The 26918-nt window shown below is 42.7% G+C and overlaps 1 protein-coding gene across 6 annotated transcripts in view; it reads left to right on the top strand.

Annotated features, from left to right (window-relative positions):
* LEMD1 (LEM domain containing 1) overlaps positions 1-26918 on the top strand; it is a 61083-nt gene that overhangs the window by 23224 nt on the left and 10941 nt on the right. For 3 of the 6 annotated variants that reach the window (XM_054522105.2, XM_002809557.4, XM_054522120.2), the window contains exons 4-5: positions 1261-1325; positions 26497-26573. The exons of the other annotated variants lie outside the window; for them this stretch is intronic. In XM_054522105.2, coding sequence (XP_054378080.1) covers positions 1261-1325; positions 26497-26573 — 142 coding nt within the window. The remainder of the gene's footprint in view (positions 1-1260; positions 1326-26496; positions 26574-26918) is intronic. 6 annotated transcript variants of the gene reach the window in all.

Raw genomic sequence — 26918 nt, forward strand, 5'->3', positions numbered from 1 at the left:
TGTGTTCAGAGTCCTGTCCCAGATCCAAGGCTGCTTCTGTTTCCTGCCCTGGGGAGAGGCTCAAGAGACCAAACCAGCACTCTGGTGAAAAGCAGTGCCAGGTTGAAGATTTCAGAACTGTTCACGACTGCCCAGGACTTTGGGTTAAAGCTACAAAACTAAGCTGTTGTGGTCTCAGTCCCCGCCGTCCTGGGTCCCAGCATGTAGCCCTCCACAGAAGTGCGTTGATGCTAGGGCTAGGAGAAAATTGGTCCTTCTGTTTATAAGGTTTGCCACTGCTTTAGATAGTGCCTACCTGATCTAAGCCAACTACGGGCCATCAGGTCGAGGTGGAAGCGTTGATTCAGTCCTACCCTTGTAATGCAATTCTGTGGTCGCCACAAGTAGCAAACCTGGTTCTCCAAGTGAGGTTTGAACCAGATATTTGAATTTGCTCGTTGGAAAAGTCTCATAGCCACTGGTACCACTAGAGTGGAGGAGTTGTAATGAACTGGAGGGGGGTATCCCGTGGACTCAGCCTTCTCCTTTCATGGAAACACCTAGTCCTGGAATGGGCTTGTAGTGGAGGTGGAGGTGAAGGGAGTCCTAGACCTGAGGCTGAGTATGAGGTCATCCAAACAATCAGTGGGTTTGATTTTTCTCATTTTCACTAACTGACTGTCTTGTCAGCGGGGAGACACATTTTAAATTATCTAACTGCTTTCAAACTTTCCAAATATTTTTAACTTGGAGAGCTCATTTAAAATGGATGTGCAACTCCACCATTCCTCTAGGTTTATCAGAATTCTTCTTTGCAGGCTAATTAACAACATCCTTTTCCATCCCTAGCAGTTCCCCCAATTTTAAAGGCTTTTAGCACAGGTCTGGCCTTGCCTTGCCTGGGTGCCTTTTTGGATCCAGAAGGAGAAAATCCTCCCTTCCTATCTTGGCATTCAGGGATGCACGGGGCTTACAGCTGGTTCAAAGGGACAATGACTAGACTACAAACAGCTGCCCAGATGGGCAGCCAGCGTGTGTATTTCTCTTGGAGGCATGCAAACATGACAGGCCTTATTCCCAGAGGAAGGCCCAAGTCTGTTTCACGAAGGCTGCTGCAGCTCAGGAGAAATATTCTTTCCCATCAGAAGAGCCACGTGAATTTTCATCCCCTTGCAAAAATGTCCTCTGATTGAGAGAATTCACCCTGATGATTGATGTTTTTTCCCTTTGCTAGCTCAAATGTTCTCATGGCCTATTTTCCTTTTGTTTCCCATGATCCAGAGCTTAATATCATTTTGCAAGGAAATATCATACTCTCAACAGAAAAAAGCAAGAAACTCAAAAAAGTATGTACCATTCTAATGCCTCAATACTTATACCCGTGTATTAAAAACAGGGAGTAGCTCTGTTCATCTGTATTAAGAAAGGGGATAGCAAGTCACTACATTCTGTTACAGTGGTAAAATCCTAGTTTAAAGAGGATCATTTTAATGCAGATTTCTGTATGATGAAAAAATTTCCATGATCTAGCAGAGGACCCAGAATGACAGGGTCCCTCCTGCCCCTTCTTAAAAAAGCCACCACTCTGTTTTCCCCAGCTGTCACCCCCTCCTCCCCATTTTCACTATCTGTTGTCTACATTCACATATAGCATTCAGCTCGGTTCTGGGCCCACAGTGAACATAGAATAAATGTGAGTTTCCATCCCGTTCACTTTTCTAGCCCCTAAGATCTGGCTTCTATCCCCAGCACCGTATTGAAGCACATGGCCAAGTGTGTGAGGGTTACAGGTTTTGGGGTGAGGCCTAACTGGCTTAGGATTTCTGCCCTCAGCTTCCTGGAAGCGTGATTTTGGGGAAGTCAGTGAACAGATCTAAGCCTCCTAGCACAGTTTAACAGCAGTGCTACCCTCACAGGGTGGATGCTAAGTGAAAGGCAGGTAAATCTCTGAGCATCAAACACAGCCCATAACTAGTGCTTAATAATGAACCCCAAGGTGCCAACTCTAGTGACTTTTTCTGTCTTTTGACCTCTGACCGTTTTTATCTGGAGATGCCTGCCTTCTTAGATTTCAGAATTCTGCCACTCCTTGGTTCTTGGTTCTCTATCTCTGTTTCATTCTGACTTTTTGTCTTCCTCTTGGCTCCCAATGTGCCTGTGCCTGAGACCTCCTCCTTCAGCCTCTGCTCAGTGTCATTCACTTACCCCATCTTTGTGGCGGCCCCACACACGCTTCTCTCCTGAGGCACAGGTCTGCATATCCAACCGCCTAATGGGAAGCGCCTCCCTTTTCCTTCTCTTTCCCTTCCTTCCTCACTTCTTCCTGCGTTCATTTGACAAATGGTTACCTAACATCATGAACATTTTGTGGGTTACACAGACATGTTCACTCTTCTCCCCATGGTTATCCCCCTGTATCTCAGGCTCAGGTGTCCAGGAATGACCATGCACATTTCAGCCCACCCTAAACCTGCATCTGTGACCTGGGTTTATCCTGATGGTTCCACCACCTCCCCACTGTCCAGGCTCAAAGACTTGGATTTACTGGACTGCCCCCTCCCTGCAGCTCTTCACATAGAAAGAGCTGCCAAGTCTTAGGGATTTGAATGATTTTTAAAAATCCATCCCTTCTGTCTCTTCCCCCTGCTGCTATCCTAGCTTGCACCCACATTACTTATTTATTTATTTTAGAGACAGGGTCTCATTCTGTCACCCAGGCTGGAGTGCAGTGGCACCATGATAGCTCACTGTAATCTCGAACTACTGGGCTCAAGCAATACTCCTCCCTCAGCCTCCCAAGTAGCTAGGACTACAGGTACACTCCACCACAGCTGGGTAACTGAAAAACAATTCTGGCCGGGCATGGTGGCTTACCCCTGTAATCCCAGCACTTTGGGAGGCCAAGGTCGAAGGATTGCCTGGGCTCAAGAGTTCAAGACTCAGCCTGGGCAACCTAGGGAGACCATGTCTCTACAAAAGAAAAAAACTGGCTGGGTGTGGTGGTGCACACCTGTGATCCCAGCTACTGGGGGGGCTGAGGTGGGAGGACTGCTTGAGCCTGGGAGGTCGAGGCTGCAGTGAGCCATGATCACACCACTACACTCCAGCCTGGGCAATAGCATGAGAACTCATCTCAAAAAAACTTTTTTTTTTTTGGAGAGACAAGGATCTCATGCTGTCGCCCAGGCTGGTCTCGAACTTCTGGCCTCGAGTGATCCTCTTGCCTTGGCCTCTCAAAGCACTGGGATTACAGGCATCAGCCACCTCGCCCGGCCTCCATATTATTATTTTATTTGAACAATTGCAAAATCCTCCTGTGTTTGCCTCTAACTTTTCCCAATTCCAGTTCAGATCTACAAGCAGAGATTTAATCATGTCACTGACTTGCCCAGAGACTTTCAAAACAAGATGCAAACTTGCTATACACTATGAATCAACTCCAGTATCTCCTGTAACTTAATCTCCCTCATCATCCAACCCAACAAATGCTTACCTTGTTTCTGCACCTCTCACACTGTCTTCCCATGAACATTACTTCAACTGTTCTTTATGCCTGAAATTCTTTTCACTCTTTTCACCCCCTACCACATTTTTCTTCCTGTTACAACCCTGTGATCTTTTAAGGAATATCTCAGTAGCCACTTCTGTGAGTCCTTTTAAAATGGCATTAAGGTGGGTGGATCACTTGAGGCCAGGAGCTCGAGACCAGTCTGGCCAACATGGCGAAACCCTGTCTCTACTAAAAATACAAAAAATTATCCTGGCATAGTGGCATGTGCCTGTTGTCCCAGCTACTCAGGAGGCTGAGGCACAAGAATCACTTGAACTCGGGAGGCAGAGGTTGCAATGAGCCGAGATTGTGCAGCTGCACTCCAGCCTGGGTGACAGAGTGAGAGGAGATTCTCAAAAAAAAAAAAAGGCATTTTATCCTGGGCAACATAGCAACACTTCATATCTTAAAAAAAAAAAAAAAATTAGTTGGGCATGGTGACACACACATGTGATCCCAGCTATTCAGGAAGCTGAGGTAGGAGGCTGGCTTGAGCCCAGGAGTTTGAGACCAGCCTGGGAAAGATGGTGACACTTCGTCTCTACAAAAATTGTAAAAATTAACTGTACATGGTGATGCGCACCTGTGGTCCCAGCTACTCAGGAGGCTGAGGTAGGAGAATCTCTTGAGGCTTGAGATGTCGAGGCTGCAGTAAGCCATGATGACACCACTGCACTCTCGCCTGGGTGACAGAGCGAGACCCTGTCTCAAAAAAATAATAAAAATTAAAATAAAAAATAAAATGATATTTTATCCTCATTTAGTAGCTATCACAGGGTCTTGCACATAGTAGGAGTTCAAAGCTCACCTCACCAGATCTACCAAACAGCTCCAATGGCAAAAAGGTTAGTTTGCAAATATGGTCTAGTATTTAAACTAGTTGCTAAGTTTAAACAAATGAAAAGAAATCTTCAAGTAAACATTGCCATGTATGCTATAGCTTCTCAGCTTCCCGTTTAAACATAATTCAAATGTGATGAAGTAATTCTGATACCATACCAAAATTTCTAAAAGTATATTTTAACTTCCAAATAGCTCATTAAAGGAATCCTTTCCATTCGGTAAACCTCAGTTCTGCAGAAAACCCTTTAATATAGTTCCTGCAAAGATGCTACAGCAGAAAAAGCAACCTGAGTATTGAAAATGCATCAGGTAGGACCAGTGGCCTTCAGTCTCTGCTTTACATAAAACTGAAATAAAACCACATCGATATTTTGAATTGGCAATAGAATTAAATAGGAAGTTTGTGATGGCATAAAATGTTTTGATTTGAAGGATTTATATAAGCCATTTTCATTCTCAGAAGGGCCTCAAGACATCTGTTCATCCTTAAATCTGAAAGTAAATGTAAATAAGCATTCGCATTTCCATGTAAAAGGTGATAGAAGGTGTGTTTATTGAGACACTTGTCTAACGCTGTAGACTTTAATTACTTAAGAGCATTTGTTTGTACCTAACAGTCTTCTGAGTGCCTAGATAGGTAGTATTTGCATTTCTTTGAAATACCACATTTTCCTCTCATTTTTGGTTGGTTTCTAGTGGAATACAAACCACTTAGAGATATGGAATATGCAGTTTCTGGACTCTGTTTAACACTGTATGTGTCTGCTTTATCAAATCACATATGCAGCCCATTGGATTTGGTCGTTAAAACCACTCATTAAGCCAGGTCAAATTTTTTTTTAATTGGGGATTTTTTCCATCAGAAAGACACTAGACACAGCTTATGTTACCAATAACGGAGTGGGACATTAAGTCAGTATGTGTAACTCAGTCTCTAAGTGCCCTTCTACCAAAGAGGGGAAAATGGGATTTGGGATTGGTTGGTAGGGAGGCAGAGTAATCTACAATGTTAGGCTACATAAAGTGGGCTTTGAGTAAGGTGGCCATATAATTTATCATCCTGACTAGTATGCTTTTGAAAAGGGACACTAACCTGAAGGGATGCTGGAACAATAGGAGTAAACTGGGACTATCTTGGGCAAATGGGGGCATATGGTCCTGGGTTTGGGAGCGGTTCCAAGGGTGGAAGTGTTTATATCTGTGTCCCATCTTCAGAGGGCTGCTGCATCCAACAACCAGAGGGCAGCTGGCCCTGGGAGGTGTGTACTCCTGAGCCCTCCTGGGCCACCTGGGTGTTTCTTTACCCTCTCCCAGACACAACATGCTCATCCCTGCCGGAATCTCAGTTTACTCTGTTCTCCCAGCCTGCATGCTCTCTTCTCATCTTCCCTCCCAGCCTGCACATTCTGTGGGTCTGGGCCCAAGAATCTTTCTTTCTCTTTCTTTCTTTCTTGCTTTCTTTCTTTCTTTCTTTCCTTCTTCCTTTCTTTCTTTCTTTCTTTCTTTCTTTCTTTCTTTCTTTCCTTCTTCCTTTCTTTCTTTCTTTCTTTCTTTCTTTCTTTCTTTCTTTCTTTTCTTTTTCTTTCTCTCTCTCTCTCTTTCTTTCTCTCTCTGTCTCTCTCTTTCTTTCTCTTTCCCTCCCTCCCTCCCTCCCTTCCTTCCTACATTCCTTCCTTCCTTCCTTTCCTCTCTCATTTTTTTTTTTTTTTTTTTTTTTTTTTAGACGGAGTCTCGCTCTGTTGCCCAGGCTGGAGTGCAGTGCCACAATCTCGGCTCACTGCAAGCTCCGCCTCCCGGGTTCACACCATTCTCCCGCCTCAGCCTCCTGAGTAGTTGGGACTACAGGCACCTGCCACCGCGCCCAGCTAATTTTTTGTATTTTTAGTTAGAGACGGGGTTTCACCGTGGTCGCGATCTCCTGACCTTGTGATCCGCCCTCCTCAGCCTCCCAAAGTGCTGGGATTACAGGCGTGAGCCACCGCTCCTGGCCCTCTCTTTCTTTCTTCTTTCTTTTTCCTTCCTTCCTTCCTTTCTTTCCCTGCCTCCCTCCCTCCCTCCTTTCTTTTCTTTTTCTTTCTTTCTTTCTTTCTTTTCTTTCCTTTCTTTTCTTTCTTTCTTTTCTTTCTTTCTTCCCTTTCTTTCTTTCTCTTTCTTTCCTTCTTTCTCTCTCTTTCTTTCTTTTTCCTTCCTTCCTTTCTTTCCCTCCCTCCCTCCTTCTTTCCTTTCTTTCTCTTTGTTCTTGCTTCTTTCTTTTTCCTTCATTCCTTTCTTTCCCTCCCTCCCTTCCTGCCTTCTTTCCCTTCCTTCCTTCCTCTCTCCCTCCCTCCTTCTTTTTTCTTTCCTTCCTTCCTTTCTTTTTTCTCTTTTTTCTTTCTTTCTATTTCCTTCTTTCCTTCTTTCCTTCTCTGTTTCTTCCTTTCCTTTCCTTTCTTTCTCTTTTCTTTCTTGTCCTTCCTTCCTTCCTTTGCTTTCTTTTCTTTTCTTTCTTTCCTTTCTCACAGAGTCTTATTCTGTTGCCCAGGCTGGAGTGCAGTGGCATCATCATAACTCACTGCAGTCTTGACCTCTTGAGCTCAAGTTAACCTCTGGCCTCAGCCTCCCAAGTAGCTGGGACTACAGGCACGGGGCACCATGCCCCGCTACTTTTTCATTCAGTCTCCACCCCACCCCTGCCCAGGAGCTTTTGCCGCAGGCTGTAAAATGTTGTAGGTGAAAACCCATACTTTGACTCCTCTGCATTGACTTCCATGCCAGGCATTTGGGGGTGGGGCAGGGAGTTACTCAGTCCCTGTAGGCTGAACTGAAAGGAGCTTTCCTCTACTGATGTTGATGATCTCTCTCTTTCTACTTCCTATTCTGTACCACATACTTTGTCTCTTAGATGTACCTTGATGTAGTCTTTTGAGAGATGATGCTTAGATCATTGTGAAGGGATGACCATTCAGGGAAAGGTTGCAACAGAGTTTCCACCCCTGGGTCTCAGCTTGTGAGTCAACAATTATTTATTGAATACAGGACATTGTGCTAGATTTTCTTGATGAAGAAAATAAATGCAGAAAAAGGCATAGATCCTATCATGAAGAAACTTGAAAATGAGCTCTGGAAACAAAGAATATGCGTATCAAAAATATGGACTCTGCTGGATGTGGTGGCTCATGCTTGTAATATCGGCACTTTGGGAGGCTGAGGCAGGAGGATCACTTGAGCCCAGGAGTGCAAGACCAGTTTGGGCAACATGACAAGAACCCATCTCTACAAGAAAAATAAAAATAAATTAACTGGGGGCTGGGCACGGTGGCTCATGCCTGTAATCCCAGCACTTTGGGAGGCCAAGGCGGGCAAATCACCTGAGATCAGGAGTTCAAGACCAACCATGGCCAACACGGTGAAACTCCATCTGTACTAAAAATACAGAAAAATTAGCCGGGTGTGGTGGTGCATGCCTGTAATCCCAGATACTCCAGAGGCTGAGGCAGGAGAATCACTTGAACCCGGGAGGTGGAGGTTGCAGTGAGCTGAGATAGTGCCATTGCCCTCCAGCCTGGGCAACAAGCACAAAACTCTGTCTCAAAAAAAAAAATTAATTAATTAACTGGGCATAGTGGCACGCACGCCTGTGGTCCCAGCTACTTGGGAGGCTGAGGTGGGAGGATCACCTGAACCCAGGATCTCAGATCACGCCACTTGCACTCCTGCCTGGGTCACAGAGGCTTTGTTTTTGTTGTTGTTGTTGTTGTTTGTTTGTTTAAGTCATATGTGCCCTCCCAGTATTTGGGACTCCTTCTTAATCTTATACTTAAATTTAGCTGAGCTTGATGGCTCACTTCTTTAATTTCAGCGCTTTGGGAGGTCAAGGAGGGGGGATCACTTGAGCCCAGGAGTTTGAGACTAGCCTGGGTAACATGGCAAAACTCCATCTCTACAATAATTGCAAAAAAATTAGCTGGACATGGTGGTGTGCACCTGTGGTCCCAGCTACTTGGGAGGCCGAGGTGAAAGGATGGCTTGAGCCCAGGTCCAGGCTGCAGTGAGCCGTGATGGCGCCAATGCACTCCAGCTTGGGTGACAGAGTGAGATCCTGTCTCAAAAAAAAATAAAAAGAAAGAAAGAAAGAAAGAAAAAGAAAAAGTTCTTAAATCTTTTTCCACACCTCTCGAAATATTTTCAAACTTACAGAAAGCTGCAAAGATAGTACAAACACCCCCCACATTCCTTCCACTCCAGTTCCTCAGTTGCTACCTTGTACCACATTTGAGGTGTGTGTGTGTGTGTGTGTGTGTGTGTGTGTGTACCCTACCATTGTCTCTTTCTGAATGATTTGAGAGCAAATTGCAGACATGAAGCCCCTGGGCTCCCCAGTAAGTATTCTGCCTACTAAAGGGCACTGTCCTACGTAACCACCATACGACCCTCCAGATAAGGAAATCCACGCGAATTCAATGCTTCCAGCCAGTACTCAGGTCCCATGCAAGTTTCACCAACTGTCCCAACGATGTCTTTTTGCTTTCTCACCCTCAACCACTCCAGGAACACATGCTCTCTTTAGTTATCATCTCTTCCTTCTCCTTCGATCTGGAGCCACGGTGCCTCAGTCTTTCCCTGTCATTCCTGCCCTTGACAGTTTTCAAGAGTACAGGCCATTCATTCTGTAGGGTTACTAGGAACTATCTCTACCCACAGAACACTTTTGATGCCAAATGTGTGGGTTTTTTTCCTCATGCCAACCAGTTCTCCAACTCTCCAGACACCAGCCAGGTGTCCAACAATTCAGTAGAATTCTGACACTATAGACCTGGAGTTAGCGTCAGATCCCACAGGTTAAGGGGCTCAGTCTCACAAGACGGCCCCCAACTTAAAATGCCAATCTCAAGTCCTGGGTCTCCCATGCTTCTAATTGACTCGCTAAAAATCAAGGGTTCCCACAACACCTTGGATTTGCTAATTTGCTAGAACAGCTTACAGAACTCAGGAGTGCTCTTTCCTTACCAGTGTATTTTAAAGGATACAGCTCAGAAACAGCCAATGGGAGAGATGCAGGGGGCAAGGTCTAGGGCAAGAGACGCAGAGTTTCCATGCTTTCTCTGGGCGCGCTGCCCTCTAAGTACCTTAATGCGTTCACCAACTCAGAAACTCTCTAAACTCTGTCTTTTAGGAGTTTTATGGAGGTTCTGTTACTTAGGCATGATTGACTAAATCATTGGCTATCAGTGATTAACTCAACCTTCAGCTCCCCTCCTCTATCTGGAGGTCGGGGGTGGGGCTCCAAGTTCAAATCTTTTTTTTTTTTTTTTTTTTTTTTTTTGAGATGGAGTCTTGCTCTGTTGCCCAGGCTGGAGTGCAATGGTGCGATTTCAGCTCACTGCAACCTCCCCCTCCCAGGTTCAACCAGTTCTCCTGCCTCAGCCTCCCAAGTAGCTGGGATTACAGGCACGTGCCGCCACACCCGGCTAAATTTTTATATTTTTAGTAGAAACAGGGTTTCATCATGTTGGCTAGGCTGGTCTTGAACTCCTGACCTCATGATCCACCGGCCTCAGGCTCCCAAAGTGCTGGGATTACAGGTCTAAGCCACCATGCCCAGCCCCAAGTTCAAATCTTCTAATCGCATGGTTGGTCTTTCTGAGGACCAGACCCCATTTTGAAGCTATCTAAGGGTCTTTGGGCACCAGTCAACTCATTAGCACACAAAAAGATAACTCTTGTAGCTCCAGAGATTCCAAGGGTCCTTAGAAGTTCTTGTGTCAGGAACCTGGGACTAAGACAAAAATACTATAATAAAAGATGCTTCTATCACACCTATTACTCAGGAAATTACAAGGGCTTCAGGAGCTCTGTGCCAGGAGAGGGGACAGAAGACCAAGTGTATATTTCTTATTGTGTCACAACATCACAAGGGTGAACCTCAAATTGGATTTGTCTGATTTTTCCTTTTGATTAGTATTAGAGGCCATGCGTTCTCAGCAGGAATTCTTTAGAAATGGCGCTGTGCTCTTCTCATTACATCGCCACTGGACAAACAATGTCACTGTGTCCCACTGCTAGTAATGTTAACCTTAATTACCTGGAAAAGTTGATGTTTGTCAGGTTTCTTGGCCAGGCATAGTGGCTCAAGCCTGTAATCCCAACACTTTGGGAGGCCAAGGCAGGTGGATTGCTTGAGCTCAGGAGTTCAATAGTGGGCAACATAGTGAGACCTCTTCTCTACAAAAAACACAAAAATTAGCTGGGCATGGTGGCGCGTGCCTGTAGTCCCAGCTACCTGGGAGACTGAAGTGGAAGGATGGCTTGAGCCTAGGAGATTGAGGCTCCAGTGAACTGAGATTGTGTCCTTGCACTCCAGTCTGGGTTGACAAAGTGACCCTGTGTCAAAACAAAACAAAACCCCCAAAACATTATTTTTGCCTTTGTAATTGAACAGCATTCTGTGGGGAGATATTCTGAAATGACACCAACATATTGTTCCTCATAGACCCTCACTCGTTAGCCTTAGCATCTGTAGAACACTCTGCCTGAATCAGCTTCCACTGTGATGATGGCCTGTTGAGATTTTCTATTTCTATCAGTCCTTCTACATTTATTAGTTGGCATTCTACTGTAAGAAGCGTTTTCCTTTCTCCCTATTCATTCAATAACTTGCTCACTCATTGGTTCATGTAAGTATGAATTCATTGATTTCTTTTCATCCAATGAGTTGTATCCATTGACATCACTATTTTCATACTCAAATTTTCCCAGATTTGGCTAGTAGGAGCCCCTTCAGGATAGATACTGTGTCCTTTTGACATGTCCTCATCATTCCTCATCATTATTTGAGCACTTCCTTGGTTTCTGGCATAAAAAGATGTTTCAGACTCATCTTATACTTTTCCTGCCCCAGGAGCCTTGATTCCTTTCACAAGATGGTGTTTGAAAACCAAGATCTAGGCCTTCAGTGAGGGCCTTTCTACTGAGTATCATTGCTTCTAGGCCCTTTTCAGTGGACAGAGCTAGAAAATAAGTGTATGTATCTATGTACATATACACACATACTTCTCTATTTTTATGTAAGTATACATAAAATTAAAAACTGTGAGTTTTGATTTATCTCCAATTGCAATCTAACAATCCAATGTTCTTTCTAATCATTCACTTTTATAAAATCACTTCTCTGACAGTGATTCCATTATCCTCTGATTATAGATTCCATTAGCCTCACTGTATTTACATTTTCACTCAGTTTTCTAATTTTTTTTTTTAGATGGAGTCTCGCTCTGTTGCCCAGGCTGGAGTGCAGTGGTGTGATCTCAGCTCACTGCAATCTCCACCTCCTGGATTCAAGCAATTCTCCTGCCTCAGCCTCCCGAGTAGCTGGAACTACAGGCGTGCACCACTACACTCGGCTAATTTTTGTATTTTTAGCAGAGATGGGGTTTCACCATATTGGCCAGGCTGGTCTGGAACTCCTGACCTCAGGTGATCCACCCGCCTCGGCCTCCCAAGGTGCTGGGATTACAGGCATGAGTCACCACACTCAGCCTCAATTTTCTAATTTTCTCAGTGTAACTAATCACCCAATCACAATAACCACTTCCTTCTCTATATCACCCATAACTACGTCCTTGACCACGGAACATACCAACACCTCCTTGCAGCCCCTACTACAAGAGAGCCCTCTTCCTTCCCCTCACTGTCCCTCTTCCTTGCCCCAGGGCACACTAATGTGTCCATGCTGGTCCCCCTACCCCGTCCACTGCTCTAATTCTTCTACTACCAGGCAGGCAGAAACCCTCCACAACCTCACCACTCCATTTCTTGGCCTCCAGGCATGCCAACACTTCTATGTTCACGTCCCTTCTGCCTCCTTTCTTAGTGTGCAAAGCATACTGATACCCCAGGGGACGATAAAGGAAGGGAAGGAAAACTTCAGGTCTCACTTTTCCTTTCAAATTGTAAGTTTATTTCAATGTCTTTCTGCCAAAACTTTAATGGGATTTTAACTCTCTGTGCCTCAATTTCTATTGTTGCTTATGAGATACCTTGTAAGCCTACATTAGCATGTGCAGGGCCCACCCCAAAGGCTGCCACCCGCTGGCCTAGTGTATCATGGGAATATATATTAAAGGACTACCAGTAAGTAGTGTGTGATTCAAGTAGTATATACAGGTTTTAGAAGACCTGATGTTAAACATCTCTCTAATAGTTTCTTAATTAATTGAAAAACATCCTTATTCCCAATAGTAGTTGTATATTCAAGTTGGGTCAAAGTGAAGAGAAAATTACATAGTCTCTTAACTACTTAATAAGCCCTTTCTTCTTACCTTTGACGTGTGCTGAGGGGGCTGCTAAATGCCATCTTTACAAGGAATGTAATTTAACATTCTTTCTCTAAAAATATTGACCTCCTGGTAGATGTGATCAATATATCTTGATCTGATTGATTAAATGTTGATTTCTTTTCATGTAATAGAACCCAGTTTTTGAAATTCAAGAGCAGTAGGAGGAAATAGTGGAACCAAACACTGATTATAATGATTGCAAGATGATAATAAAGGTAAACTTACTTATTTTCATAAAACTGAATTATGAGCAGTGGTGTTCTCCTGTAGAAAAAAATATGGATTTGTTTAGAAAACTCAGCTTTCTTTTCTTTTTTGTCTAAGAATACACCAGTACGGGCTTTAGCTAAATTATACTTTGCTTTGTGAGTAGGGATCTATGTCTTCATTTTAGGAAGAGGAGTTTCCTGTTGTACCTCCCATATGAGCACCCCTGAGTTATTTTTAATCTCTTAGACTTGTCAAGGCTTTGTAAGCACTAGGCATTGTTCATTACAATTCATGAGTCCAGGAATGATTTATTATAGATAATGTTTTCTCTTGAGACAGGGTCTCGCTCTATCTCCCAGATTGAAGTGCAGTGGTGTGATCACAGCTCACCATGGCCTTGAGCTCCTGGGCTCAGACTTCTGAGCAGCTAAGACTACAGGTGTGTGCCACCACACCCTGCTAATTTTTACATTTTTTGTGGAGATGAGGTCTTGCTGTGTTGCCCAGCCTTCTTGGAGGAGGCTATGTGATTTATCTTACAGATGAGGAAACAGGCAGAAAGGGAATATGACTTGCCCAAGACCACATAGAGGATTAGAGGAAAATTGGAAATAGAAATCTAGTGTCCTAATTTCCATTCTGTTGCCCTCTCCATTATATCAGAAGGCCACAGGGGAGGAAAAAACGACCAGGCACCTGAGTGATGAAATAGCTCCCCTCAGTGTCCTTTCCATGGTATTGCAGAAGGACTCGGGACATCTGTTTTCCCATGGAAGCAAAGGCTCGTCTTATGATTGCTACGTAGTGAGAGTCCATGGGAGGCACTTCTTGGTGAACCTTCCAATCACAAACTAGAACCATGGCACAGAAATCAGCACAGTTAGAAATGGGCTGACATATGCAGATTGGTAGCTGGAATTTGCCCGAGTGGGGAGGAAAAAACTGTGTCTGAAAATCTTTTACAATAAAATACATTATGCGTATGAAAAGGAATAAAGAATTACGTAATGAGAAGTTGGATTCCCACCCAAACGATTGAAAAATAAATCATTGCTGAGTCAGCTGAAGCCCCCAGTGTATCCCTCTTGGGACATCTTCCTTTTCCCCCATGGCAACCACTAACCTGAATTTTCTACCTATCCTTCTTTCCCTTTTCTTTATAGTGTCCACAAACTTTAGTTTAGTTTTTCATGAGTCTATACTTTATTTAAATGATATTATACTGCAAGTTTTCTTCTGCAGCTTCCCTTACCATGGAGCATCATGCTGTGAGCTTACATGGTCATTATTGGTAGCTTTAGTTCATTTATTTTCACTGCTATATAGAATTATTGGAGAAGCATTTTTATTCATTCCATATTTGTTGGACATTTGGATCATTCTCAAATTTTTCTAACACAAACAATGCTGTTACAAACTTTGTGGTTCAGGACCCAGTGTGTATATGTGTAAGAATTTTTTTTCTGGTTGCGTGAGTGTACCTACAAGTACGACTGCTGAATGGAAGGGGTCTACACATGTTCAACTTAAGAGATTATATTAAATTGCTCTACAACATGGTTGCACCATTTTTTGCTTTCCCCAGCAATATATTAAGAACTCCAGGGGATGGGCATGGTGGCTAATGCTTATTATCCCAGCACTTTGAGAGTCCAAAGGGGGAGGAGTTCAAATAAGGAGTTCAAGACCAGCCTGGGTAACATAGCAAGACCCTGTCTCTAAAAATAAAATTTAAGAAAACAATCAGCTGAGCATAGTGGTGCCCAGCTTCAGTCCTTGCTTCTCAGGAGACTGAGGCAGGAGGATGGCTTGAGCCTGGGAGTTCAAGGCTACAATGAGCTTTGATCCTGCTACTGCATTCTAGCCTAGGCGACAGAGCAATATCCTGTCTTAAAAAAAAAATGCTCCATTGTTCTAAATCTTCTTCAGAATTTAGCATTGCTAGATTTATTTTTGTCAGAGTGGTGGGTGTAAGATGGTATTTTATTATTGCAATTTTTATGTATTTTATTATTAATAAGTTTAGGCATCTTTTCACATTTATTGGTCATTTGTGTTTTCTCATCTGTGAAATGCCTATTCATGTCTTTTGCCCATTTTTTATTAGGTTGTTTATCTTTTTCTTGTTAATTTATAGGAGCTTCTTATATATTGTGGTTACCAATCTTTTGTTAGCTATATGTGTAGCATGCATCTTCCAGTAGTTTTGGCTTGTCTTTTTACTCTCTTCTTGGTGCTTTTTAAAAATTAAATGTGCTTATGTTTGTAGTTTTTATTTTGAAGTAATTTTTTTTCTCTTTTTTTTTTTTTTTTTTTGAGACAGAATTTCGCTCTTGTTGCCCAGGCTACATTGCAATGGCATGATCTCGGCTCACCGCAACCTCCATCTCCTGGGTTCAAGCAATTCTCCTGCCTCAGCCTCCTGAGAAGCTGGGATTACAGGCGTGCACCACCAAACCTAGCTAATTTTGTATTTTTAGTAGAGACGGGGTTTCTCTATGTTGGTCAGGCTGGTCTTGAACTCCCGAACTCAGATGATCCGCCCGCCTCAGCCTCCCAAAGTGCTGGGATTACAGGCATGAGCCACCATGCCTGGCCTATTTTGAAATAATTTCAAACTTACAGAAAGTTTCCAACAAAGAATTCTTACATGGTCATATTGAATCTAACCATACCCAAATTTACCAATGGTTAAGATTTTTCCATCCGTGTTTTACAATTTTATCTATCTTTTTTCCTTGACCTATTTCAGATCAAACTGCAGACATCATGTTTTTTTGACCTCTGCCCAAAATTTCAGTATGTATTTCCTTAGAATAAAGACATAATATCACTTATATAGTCATAGTACAATGACAAGAACCAAGATTTTTAAAAATTGAGATGACATTTACACAACATAAAATTAACTTTTTTTTTTTTTTTTTTGAGAAGGAGTCTTACTCTGTCACCCAGGCTGGAGTGCAGTAGCGCTGTCTCGGCTCACTGCAACCTCCGCCTCCCTGGTTCAAGCGATTCTCCTGTCTCAGCCTCCTGAGTAGCTGGGATTAGAGGCGCGCGTCACCACGCCCTGCTAATTTTTGTATTTTTAGTAGAGGCGGGGTTTCACCGCGTTGATCAGGCTGGTCTCAAACTCCTGACCTCGTGATCTGCCCGCCTCGGCCTCCCAAAGTGCTGGGATTACAGGCATGAGCGAGACTGTGTCTCAAAATAAAATAAATAAATAAATAGGCTGGACTTGGTGGCTCATGCCTGTAATCCCAGCACTTTGGGAGGCCAAGGCAGGTGGATCACCTGAGGTCAGAAGTTCAAGTCCAGCCCGGCCAGCATGGTGAAACCTCGCCTCTACTAAAAATACAAAAATTAGCTGGGTGTGGTGGTGGGCGCCTGTAATCCCAGCTACTTGGGAAGCTGAGGCATGAGAATTGCTTGAACTCTGGAGGTGGAGGTTGTGGTGAGCCGAGATTGCATCATTACACCCCAGCCTGGGCGACAAGAGGGAAACTCCGTCTCAAAAAAATAATAATAATAAATAAATAAATAAACAAACAAATAATACAGTTCACAATCCAGTGGCATTTAGTACATTAAAAATGCTGTGAAACCACCACCTCTATTTTAGTTCCAAAACATTTTTGTCACTCTAAAATAAAATACCCATTAAGCAGTTACCCCCCAGTAGCTCTACCCCCACCCCACCCTACCCCTGCAGCAGCTATTAATCTGCTGTTTTAATGGATTTACTTCTTCTGGAGATTTCACATAAATGGAATCATTCAATGTGTGATGTTTTGTGTTTCGCTTCTTTTGCTTTGTATAAGGTTTTTGAGGTTCATCTATGTTGTCCACGTATTTGCGTCAGCACTTCATTCCTTTTTATGGCTGAATTATATTCCATTATATGTATATACCACAATTTATTTATTCATTCATCCATTGGTGGACATTTGGGTTGTTTCTATCTTTTGGCTGTTGTGAACAGTGCCACTATGAACATTCATGTTCAGGTATTTGAGTACCTGATTTCCATTTTTTTGGCTAGGTACCTAGGAGTGGAATTGCTGGGTCATATAATAATTCTACGTCTGACTTTCAGAGAAAGTGCCAAATTGTGTTCCGCAGTGGCTGGGCCATTTTACATTACCACTAGCAATGTATGAGGGTTGCAATTTCTACACATCCTTGCCAACACTTGCTATTTTCCTTTTTTTTTTTAAGACAGAATCTTGCTCTGCCACCCAGTCTGGAGTGCAGTGGCACGATCTCGGCTCGCTGCAACCTCTGCCTCTTGGGTTCAAGGGATTCTCCTGCCTCAGCCCTGCAAGCAGCTGGGATTACAGGTGCCTGCCACCATGCCTGGCTAATTTTTGCATTTTTAGTACAGATGGTGTTTCACTATGTTGGCCAGGCTGGTCTCAAACTCCTAACCTGAAGTGATCCATCCACCTCGGCCTCCCGAAGTGCTGGGATTACAGGTGTGAGCCACCATGCTGGCCTTTTTTTTTTTTTCAGTAGCCATTCTACTAGGTATAAAGTGGTATCTCATTGTAGTTTTGATTTGCATTTCCCTAATGACTAATGATGTCATTATCTTATGACATCATTATATCAAGATATGTCATTATCTTATTGTAAGGAATCTTATGTGCTTATTGGCCACTTCTATATCTTCTTTGAAGAAATGTCTGTTTAAGTCATTTGCCCATCTTTAGACTGGGTTTTCTTTTTCTTTTTGAGTTGTAAGAATTCTTTATATATTCTAGATAATAGACCCCAGATATATGATGTGCAAGTTTTTTTTCCAGTCTATACATTGTCTTTTTAACTATGTTGCCCAGGGTAGTTTCAAACTCCTGGGCTCAAGTAGTCCACCTGCCTCAGCCTCCTGAATAGCTGGGACTATTCTCATGCACCACCACACCCGGCTACTTTCTTGATAATGTCCTTTATTGCACAAAAGTTTTCAGAAGTTTGATTATGATGTGTCTTGGCATGGATTTCTTTAGGTTTATCTGATTTGGGTTCGTGCAGCTTCTTGATCTGTGGATTTATGTCTTTTGCCAAATTTGGGACATTTTCAGCCATTATTTCTGAAAAAATTTTTTTAGCTCCACCTCATTCTTCTCTCCTTTAGGGACTCTGATGACACAAATGTTAGGTCTTTCATTACAGCCTCATGAGACCCTGAGACACTGTTTATTTTTTTTTCTATTTTCTCTCTGTCATTCAGCTTGGGTGATTTAAATTGTTCTATCTTCAAATTCATTGATTCTTTTCTCTGTCTTCTCTATTCTGCCATCGAGTCCATATTTTGGTTGTATTTTTTTCAGTTCTAATTTGTTTTTTTTTTAAGGCAGGATTTCACTCTGTCACCCAGGCTGGAGTACAGTGGCACAATCATGGTTCACTCTAACCTCAAACTCCTGGACTCAAACGATCCTCCTGCCTCAGCCTCCCGAGTAGCTGGGACTACAGGCACACACCATCATGCCTGGCTAATTTTTTTTATCTTTTATTTTTAGAGATGGGATCTCGCTTTTCTGCACAGGCTGTCAGTTCTAAAATTTACACTTGGTTCTTCTTTATATATTCTACTTCTCTGCAAAGAGTTTATATTTTTTCGTTTGTTTCAAACATGTTCATATTGTTCATTGAAACATTTTATGACAGCTGCTTTAAAATCTTGGTAAGATAATTCCAACATTTGTGTCATCTTGATGTCAGTGTCTATTATGGTCTCCCCTCATGAGACCCTGGATGGTTTTCGTTTTTTGTTTTTTGTTTTTTTGAGACAGAGTCTCGCTCTGTTGCCCAGGCTGGAATGCAGTGGTGCGATCTTGGCTCATTTCAACCTCCGTCTCCCGGTTCAAGCAATCCTCCTGCCTCAGCCTCCTGAGTAGCTGGGATTACAGGTGCCTGTCACTATGCCTGGCTATTTTTTTTTTTTTTTTCGGTAGAGACGAGGTTTCACCATGTTGGCCAGGCTGGTCTCTAACTCCTAACCTCAAGTGATCCACCTGCCTTGGCCTCCCAAAGTGCTGGGATTACAAGAATGAGCCACCACACCCAGCCTTCTGGGTGGCTTTTAAATCTTGTTTTAGCAGACCTTCTCTGACTCTATGCTGGTGGGAAAAGAGGGGCACTGCCTCTTTGCTGCCAGGTGGAGGTAAAAGTCCAGGCTCCCACTGGGGACACCTTGGGGTGTGCGTGGAGGCGGGGGATGCCTCCTTACTTCTGGGCTGCTGGGAGGGCTCCCATGTGGGCTCCATTGACACCACCCAGGCGGGGAGCAGGAGGGTTTGCCACATGGGGGTGAAAGTCCAGGCTTCTCATGCATCTTGGCTAGTAGGGGTGGAGATGGGCAGTTTGGCTGCCACAGGGCAGTTAACGTCAAAAAGTTTTTTGTCTTACTAGGCTGCCCTTTTCCTTGTCTTTTGGCTTTTCCGGGAGCTTTTTTTCACCTGCATCCCTGGTGTTTCCAGGTTGTCAGCTCCTTCAGCCCTCAGTCCGGGATATATAAGGTAAAAAAAAAAAACCCGGGAACTCGCCACCTTGTCTTCTCTGAGTCTCAACCTCCCTGGCCTGTGGACCTTCTCTCTATATCTTTCAGAGTCTTCATAGGCTTGTTATAGGTATAATGTCCAGGGGGATTGGCTGTACTTAGCAGAATAAATTGAGAGAAGTACATCCACCCCTATTTGTTCCCAATACTGTTTTCCAATGGTCCATTTTTTTTTCTTCTGAGCTGCAATGTTAGTTCTTGTCATATATCAAGTTTCCATATATACATCGGTATTTTTTAATGGATTATTTATTTACTTTAAAATTTTAGATTCAGGGGGTACATGCGCAGGTTTGTTACACAGGTATATTGTGTGGTGCTGAGAGTTGGGCTTCTAATGATCCCATCGCCCAGGTAGTAAACATAGTACCCCATACTATGTTTTCAACCCTTGCCTTCCTCGCTCCCCCTTTTGGAATCCCCTGCTTATTGTTTCCATCTTTGTGTCCTGTGTATTTAAATGGGTATTTTAATGTCTTTACATTTATTGAAACTTCCTTTAATGTCCTTCAGTAAGATTGTATAATTTTCTTAGTAAAGGATATGCTCATCTTTTGTTAGCTTTATTAGTAGGTAGGCTTTTAATTTTTGCTCCATTGGGAATAGGACCTCTTTTAAAGCATATTTTAAATTGTTACTGGTGTATAGAAATGAAGTTGACTTCTGTATATTGATTTTACGACAATAAACTCTTTGCAATTATAATACTTTTTCTGCAGATTATTTTGTAGCCTGGTTTGTATGTCTTTAATTTCTTTTTGTTTTACTGTGCTGGGTAAGACTTTTTATTATACTAGTGAAGAGCGATGACAGTGGACATTCTTTCCTTGGTCCTGATTTTAAAGGAAATACTTCTAATATTTTACCTTTGAGTATGACTTACGGTGTAGGTTTTCGAACATGTCTTTTATCAAGTTAAGGAAGTTCCTATTCCTGGTTTGCCAAAAGTTTTTTTTTTTTTTTTCTTGAGAGAGAGAGTGTAGCTCTGTCACCCAGGCTGAAGTGCAGTGGCGTGATTTCAGCTCACTGCAACCTCCACCTCCCGGGTTCAAGCGATTCTCCCGCCCCAGCCTCCCAAGTAGCTGGGATTACAGGTGCACACCACCATGCCCGGCTAATTTTTGTGTTTTTAGTAGAGGTGGAGTTTCACCATGTTGGCCAGGCTGGTCTTGAACTCCTGGCCTCAAGTGATCCACCTGACTCATCCTCCCAAAGTTCTGGGATTACAGGCGTGAGCCACCTCCCCTGGTTACTAGAAGATTTTTTAAAAACCAGGAATGGAGATGATCATAAGGTTTTTAACCTTTCTTTTGTTAATGTGGTGCAGATAATTTTTAAAGCCTTTTAGTTAATTCAAAATCATTACTTGGGTTAAGAGAACACAACGTTAAAAAAAAAAAAGAGAACACAACGTTTTAAATAAAAGCTTTATCATATCAGGATTCAGGCAAAAACAATGAAGTAAAATCTGCTATGATTATAGATCTTTTACTAACTTAATAATTTTTAGTCAATAAAGGGATTTGGAGTTAACTCAGTTTTAAAGGTCTGTAAATCAAAAGGAAGTTTTTCTTTTTTTCTGCCTGTAAGCAGGTCAGAACTTCCAGTTTGCTATGTCATTTGTAAAAGTGTCCAATTCTACATATAGGCCTTTAAGAAGTAATTGCATTATTGAATTAGAGCAATTGGAGAATGAATTATGTTTCAGTTTGGAGAGAATGCCATCTCTAAGCTTCAGGGACATCCCTGCCTTCTGACTTCTCCAAGTCCAGCAGTAAGGAGTCTTGGGAGAACAAGCGAAAGAAAGGGTAGGAAACTGGGCTCTCAGCATCCTTTTCTTGACTACCCTTAATTGTAGGTGTCAGCCTGTGAAATTTTGGCCAGCTTCAAGCCTACACGGTAAATATATGTCTTGTGGAAATGCAAAGAAACTTGTATTTCATTATGGACAGTTAGTGATGGCTTTAGTCAAGGTAGATTATTTTTAAAAAACCAAATGTAGGCTGGGCACGGTGGCTCACGCCTGTAATCCCAGCACTTTGGGAGGCTGAGGTGGGTGGATCACTTAAGGTCAGGAGTTCAAGACCAGCCTGGCCAACATAGTGAATCCCCATCTCTACTAAAAATACAAAAATTAGCCAGGCATGGTGGCATGGACCTGTAGTCTCAGCTACTCAGAAGGCTGAGGCAGGAGAATTGCTTGAACCCGGGTGGCGGAGGTTGCAGGAGAATTGCTTGAACCCGGGTGGCGGAGGTTGCAGTGAGCCGAGATTGTGGCACTGCACTCCAGCCTGGGCGACACAGCAAGACTCTATCTCAAAAAAAAAAAAAAAGCAAATGTACTTTTTGATGATTTTAATGAGAATACAAAATGATTATTGTTCTTTCTGGCTCTGGATGTTAGCCCAGTGTTTTGTAGTTAACTATAATGTGATACAGTATGACATAAAATATCATACGCAATATTATTTCAGACTGACTATGATATACCTAAGTAGGCCAGAATTAGCACAAAATAGTCCACCTGGAAAAAAACATCCTTATGAAAATGTCAATTCATCCGAGATAATTAAGAATGGAACTACTGGCTAAAAATGTTACTTCCATAGGAAATTAATGATTTTGATAATTTATTAATTAATGAAAAGTTTTTAAAAACATGTTTTGACATATTTTCAATGATGAGTTCTTCTATAATAATAGACATATATTTTTTACAGCACTGGAGCCAGAATATCTGGGTTTAAATTATAGCTGTGCCTTTTATGAATTGTGTTATCTAGGGCAAATAACTCAGCTCCCTAAGCCTCTACTTCCTCCTCTGTAAAATGGTGACTGCAATAATTACCTCCTAGAGTTGTTAGAAAGATTAAGTGAATTGGCCAGGCATGGTGGCTCACACTTGTAATCCCTGCACTTTGGGAGGCTGATGCAGGTGGATCACAAGGTCAGGAGATCAAGGCCATCCTGGTGAAACCCCGTCTCTACTAAAAATACAAAAGAATTATCTGGGTGTTGTGGCTCGCGCCTGTAATGCCAGCTACTCAGGAGGCTGAGGCAGGAGAATCACTTGAACCCGGGAGGCGGTGATTGCAGTGAGCCGAGATCACGCCACTGCACGCCATCCTGGCAACAGAGCAAGACTCTGTCACAAAAAAAAAAAAAGGAAAGAAAGAAAGATTAAGTTAATTGAAGTACGTTAAATGCCCAAGATAATAGATGTTCAGAACATGGTATTTCTAATTCCCTCCACTATCATGCTGCAGTACCATGTGGTGATTATGGGCAGGGACTGTGGGGCTCTTGGCTCCACTGCCTCACCAGCTGTGTGAGCATGGGCAAGCTACTTAAATGCTCTATGCCTCAGCGTTCTCATCTGTAAAATGGGCACAATAAAAGCACCTTTCACATAGGGTGGTTTTGAGAATGAAATTAGTTTACTGATGTAAAATGCTTAGAATGGTGCCTGGTGCACAGGGAATGCCATATACGTGTTAGCTAGTGTTGTAGTGAGACAGTCACAGTTTGTTGTATTGGCATATCTCTGACTTACTACTTTTATAACTAACTACAGCTGTGGCCAGCAATATGCTTCAGGCCTTGGGAGTGTGGTGCAATTTTCAGACTTGAATGCCGAGGTATAACGAAGAGGGTGGAAAAGCAGAGAGGGTCACATATTCCCCAGCTCTGGGCTCCAAATGCTTTGCTAAAACAGCCGTCTTTGCAGATTCTAGCTCTGGGCCTAAGGAGAAGAGAGCAAAGATATTATGTGTCTCCTGGATGCCATTTACCCTCGCTGAGCCACTGCTTTAATAAACATCAATATTTTTTAGCTCCACTGTAAATGTTGTTTATAGTGAAAATCATATTATAACAGCATTAATGGAATTTTTTAAAAGACGAAATATAAATCAACTGCAAACACACCACTTGATGCAAAAACTGATTTTATTTTTTCAGTTTACCTCTAGTTTTTGTTTACATGCATATCTAGTATATGTTTACACAGTAGACATCACTGTTTATGTACAATTTATACCCTGTTTATTAACACTAATCAATAACCCTTTTCCCTGTTATATGGTCTTTATAATAGTAATCATTATTGATAGCTGCACAGTGAGGTAGATAGGCCATAATTACTCCATTTTTGAAAATGACAATGTCCACCTTCTACATACTGCAGGAGAACTCTACATATGAATGATAACAAAGAAAACAAATTGTAAAAGAAAAGGAAATAAAAGGCGTAAATCTCCTTATGGCACAAGGGGAGTACTTGATTGCCTAGGAGCTGTGAAATTCTATCATTTGATTTTGCAATGAACTTCTACCCCAAATGCTTTATTTCACGTATCTATTTTTAAATTTAAGAGAATTAAAAAGAAGTTGCATGTGATGGATATGTAGAGGTTCATGATACTGTTGTCTATTTTTGTATATGCTTAAAATTTTCCATAAGTAAAAAAAGAATTTGCTTATAAATGATTTTTTCCAATACCCTTGGAAATAGCTTGAAATATCTCTTGGTGAGCATGCCAACACTAACCCACATAGCACCTTTGTGGGAAATTGAAGTATCTCTTCCTCAAGAGCCTTTGCTTCCCTGTTCCTGGAAGGGTATGTGGTAAGGGTATGTAAATCTATAGTGTCTACACGGGGAGATGTGCTGTTTGCATGTGGCACTCTTGCATGGTGCACAACTTCCCACATATGCAAAGGCCTTGCTTGAGTATCGCTAAACCACTGTTGAGAACATGTTTAAGAAGTGGGGCACAGGGGCCGGGTGCGGTGGCTCAGGCCTGTAATCCCAGCACTTCGGGAGGCTGAGGCGGGTGGATCACAAGGTCAGGAGATTGAGACCATCCTGGCTAACACAGTGAAACCCCATCTCTACTAAAAAATACAAAAAATTAGCCGGGCATCGTGGCAGGTGCCTGTAGTCCCAGCTACTCGAGAGGCTGAGGCAGGAGAATGGCGTGAACCCGGGAGGCGGAGTTTGCAGTGAGCCGAGATCGCGCCACTGCACTCCAGCCTGGACGACAGAGCGAGACTCCGTCTCAAAAAAAAAAAAAAAAAAAAAAAAAGAAGGGGGCACAGGGAGTACAGGAGAAGGGGAGGAGGCTGTAGCTGTTCCATCATTGGTGACCTGTACTGGGTAGATGGTGACTAGCAGTGCGTGATGCTACAGCAAGCCGTGCCCTCCCCAGCCCACCCTGCACTGGGACCCTTGGGACTGCCGTAGGTCATAGTCCACACTCACTGGAGGGGTCCACTCTATTGTTGTGTCCTGAGCACATCCTTGCTAAGACCCAGGCTCTCCTTTCTCCTGGTAGCTCCGTGATGAACACAAATGCCCCTCTCCTGTCGGACCCTCCAGACACTCCAGTCCAGTCTACCTTGGGATTGCGGTCATTACTCTCCTCTTGACTTTCCTTGTGCTTCTTGTTCTGTCCTGGTCTCGGTCAGTCCTTTCCCTGTCTGACGCGAGTCCCAGCTCCTTCTACCACTCCTGGGAATTCCCCAGTTCCCGACTCACTGTCTGCAGCCTGCAGGCTCTGACAGCACAGCAGGTGTCAGAAAGCGCCTCTTATGTTCAAGGGTCCTGGGCTTCCAGCATGGGAGTAGACGGCAAGTTACCAGTGGCCCCAAATGTTAGATACTGTGGCTTGATTACAGAGAAACAGGAGACAGCTCCATGAGATCCAACAGATGGTCTGATTAGGGAAGAAGGAAGCCAGTGCAGAACACTTACAAAATAACCATGCTTGGTAGTGAGCTGTTTTGGACAGGGACGGTTTGGCAGGCCCTTCTGAAATCTTCACAGCCGGCGTCAGGCCTGGCACTCAGCAGCACGCAACAAATAATTGTTAAATGAATAAATAAAACATAAGGGCTGGGCACAGTGGCTCACACCTGTAATCCCAGCACTTTGGGAGGCTGAGGCGGGTGGATTGCTTGAGGCCAGGTGTTTGAGACCAGCCTAGCCAACATGACAAAACCCTGTCTCTGCTAAAAATATTATACAAAAATTAGCCTGGCATGGTGAAGTGTGCCTGTAATCTCAGCTACTTAGAAGGCTGAGGCAGGAGAATTGCTTGAACCCAGGAGGCAGAGGTTATAGTGAGCCAAGATCGTGCCACTACACTCTAGCCTGGGTGACTCTGTCTCCAAAAACAAACAAACAAACAAAACACTACAGTACAAAATGTGTATATTAGGGCTGAAGAAATATAGCATAGAAGAGTGATCTGAGTGGATGAGAGTAATCAAGATTTCCTATAGGGGGAAATTATTTTTAGAAACTGAAGGGTAGAGAGAAGTCTAGTGGAGTAGTCCAAGCACATAGTTCTCCACTGATAATACTGTGTAGCCTCTAGCAAGTTACTTAACCTTTCTGTGTCTCAGACTCATTTCCAAAACAGAATAGTGCTTACTAGATAGGGGTGGAGTGCTCCCTCGCAGGTGGTGCTCACTGGAAGGCCTCAGTGAGTTAATGGGTAAATGGGGCTTAGCGCTTGATCAATAGAATTAGCAACATCATCTGACACCCCATCTTCACATTCCCAGGAGTCCCCTACAATTGGTCCTACTTCTCTTACAAAGCAACATTTCATTTTCCTAAATTATTTTCTAGTCCTTGTTCATAGTCAACTTGTTTTGTTAAAATTACTTTATTCTTTGTAGAAAATGATGCATGCTCATAAAAAAGAGCTCCAAGCAATAAAGTACAAATAAAGCAGCAAAATAGAGCTGATATTTAAGAACAGAGTGCTGTTCTCATCACGTGGCCCTAGTCCCTTGTACGTGTATTGTTCTCACACGAGTCACTGAAGTAAAATATTACTCCATAGAACTTGGATGTTTTTGCTAATTCTTGAATAAAGACAAACAAGTCTGTATTATAAAGTACCAAACTACCTAATGTGCCAAAAACTTTTGGCACATTATGTGACTTTTTCTAGAATAAAAACCAAGGTTATCTGTACAAGACATTGGAAACAAATTCCTCTTGACATTTTCTTTCTGTTTATCAGTGGCCTGAGGCTTCCACCACTAAACCCAAAGCTGTAGATACCTATTGCTTGGATTATAAGCCTTCCAAGGGAAGAAGGTAATGATGTTTTTTAGCATATGTGGAAATTGATATTATTGTATTCTGTAGCTCTGGAAAAAACTAATTATTCAGATTTCTGTTAAGGGTTTAGCCTGAAAATAATCTGTTGAGAAAGGAGAAAGATTTGTAATATCCAACAATTTCAAAGCCAAAGTTTCTAGTTCATTGCTCATATTTAGAGATAAGGAAATAGGCCCGGGAGAATTGGGAGGACAGGGCAAAAGACACAGTGGACTGAGATCACAGCCCAAGTCTCCTGATGTGTAGCCATTTGGAAACATTTCTTTCTATTTGTGTCTTGGAATATGGGCAAGAGGCAAAAAAAAAAAAAAAAAAAAAAAT

Source organism: Pongo abelii, chromosome 1 (genome assembly GCF_028885655.2).
Source record: "Pongo abelii isolate AG06213 chromosome 1, NHGRI_mPonAbe1-v2.0_pri, whole genome shotgun sequence".
Lineage (NCBI taxonomy): Eukaryota > Metazoa > Chordata > Mammalia > Primates > Hominidae > Pongo > Pongo abelii.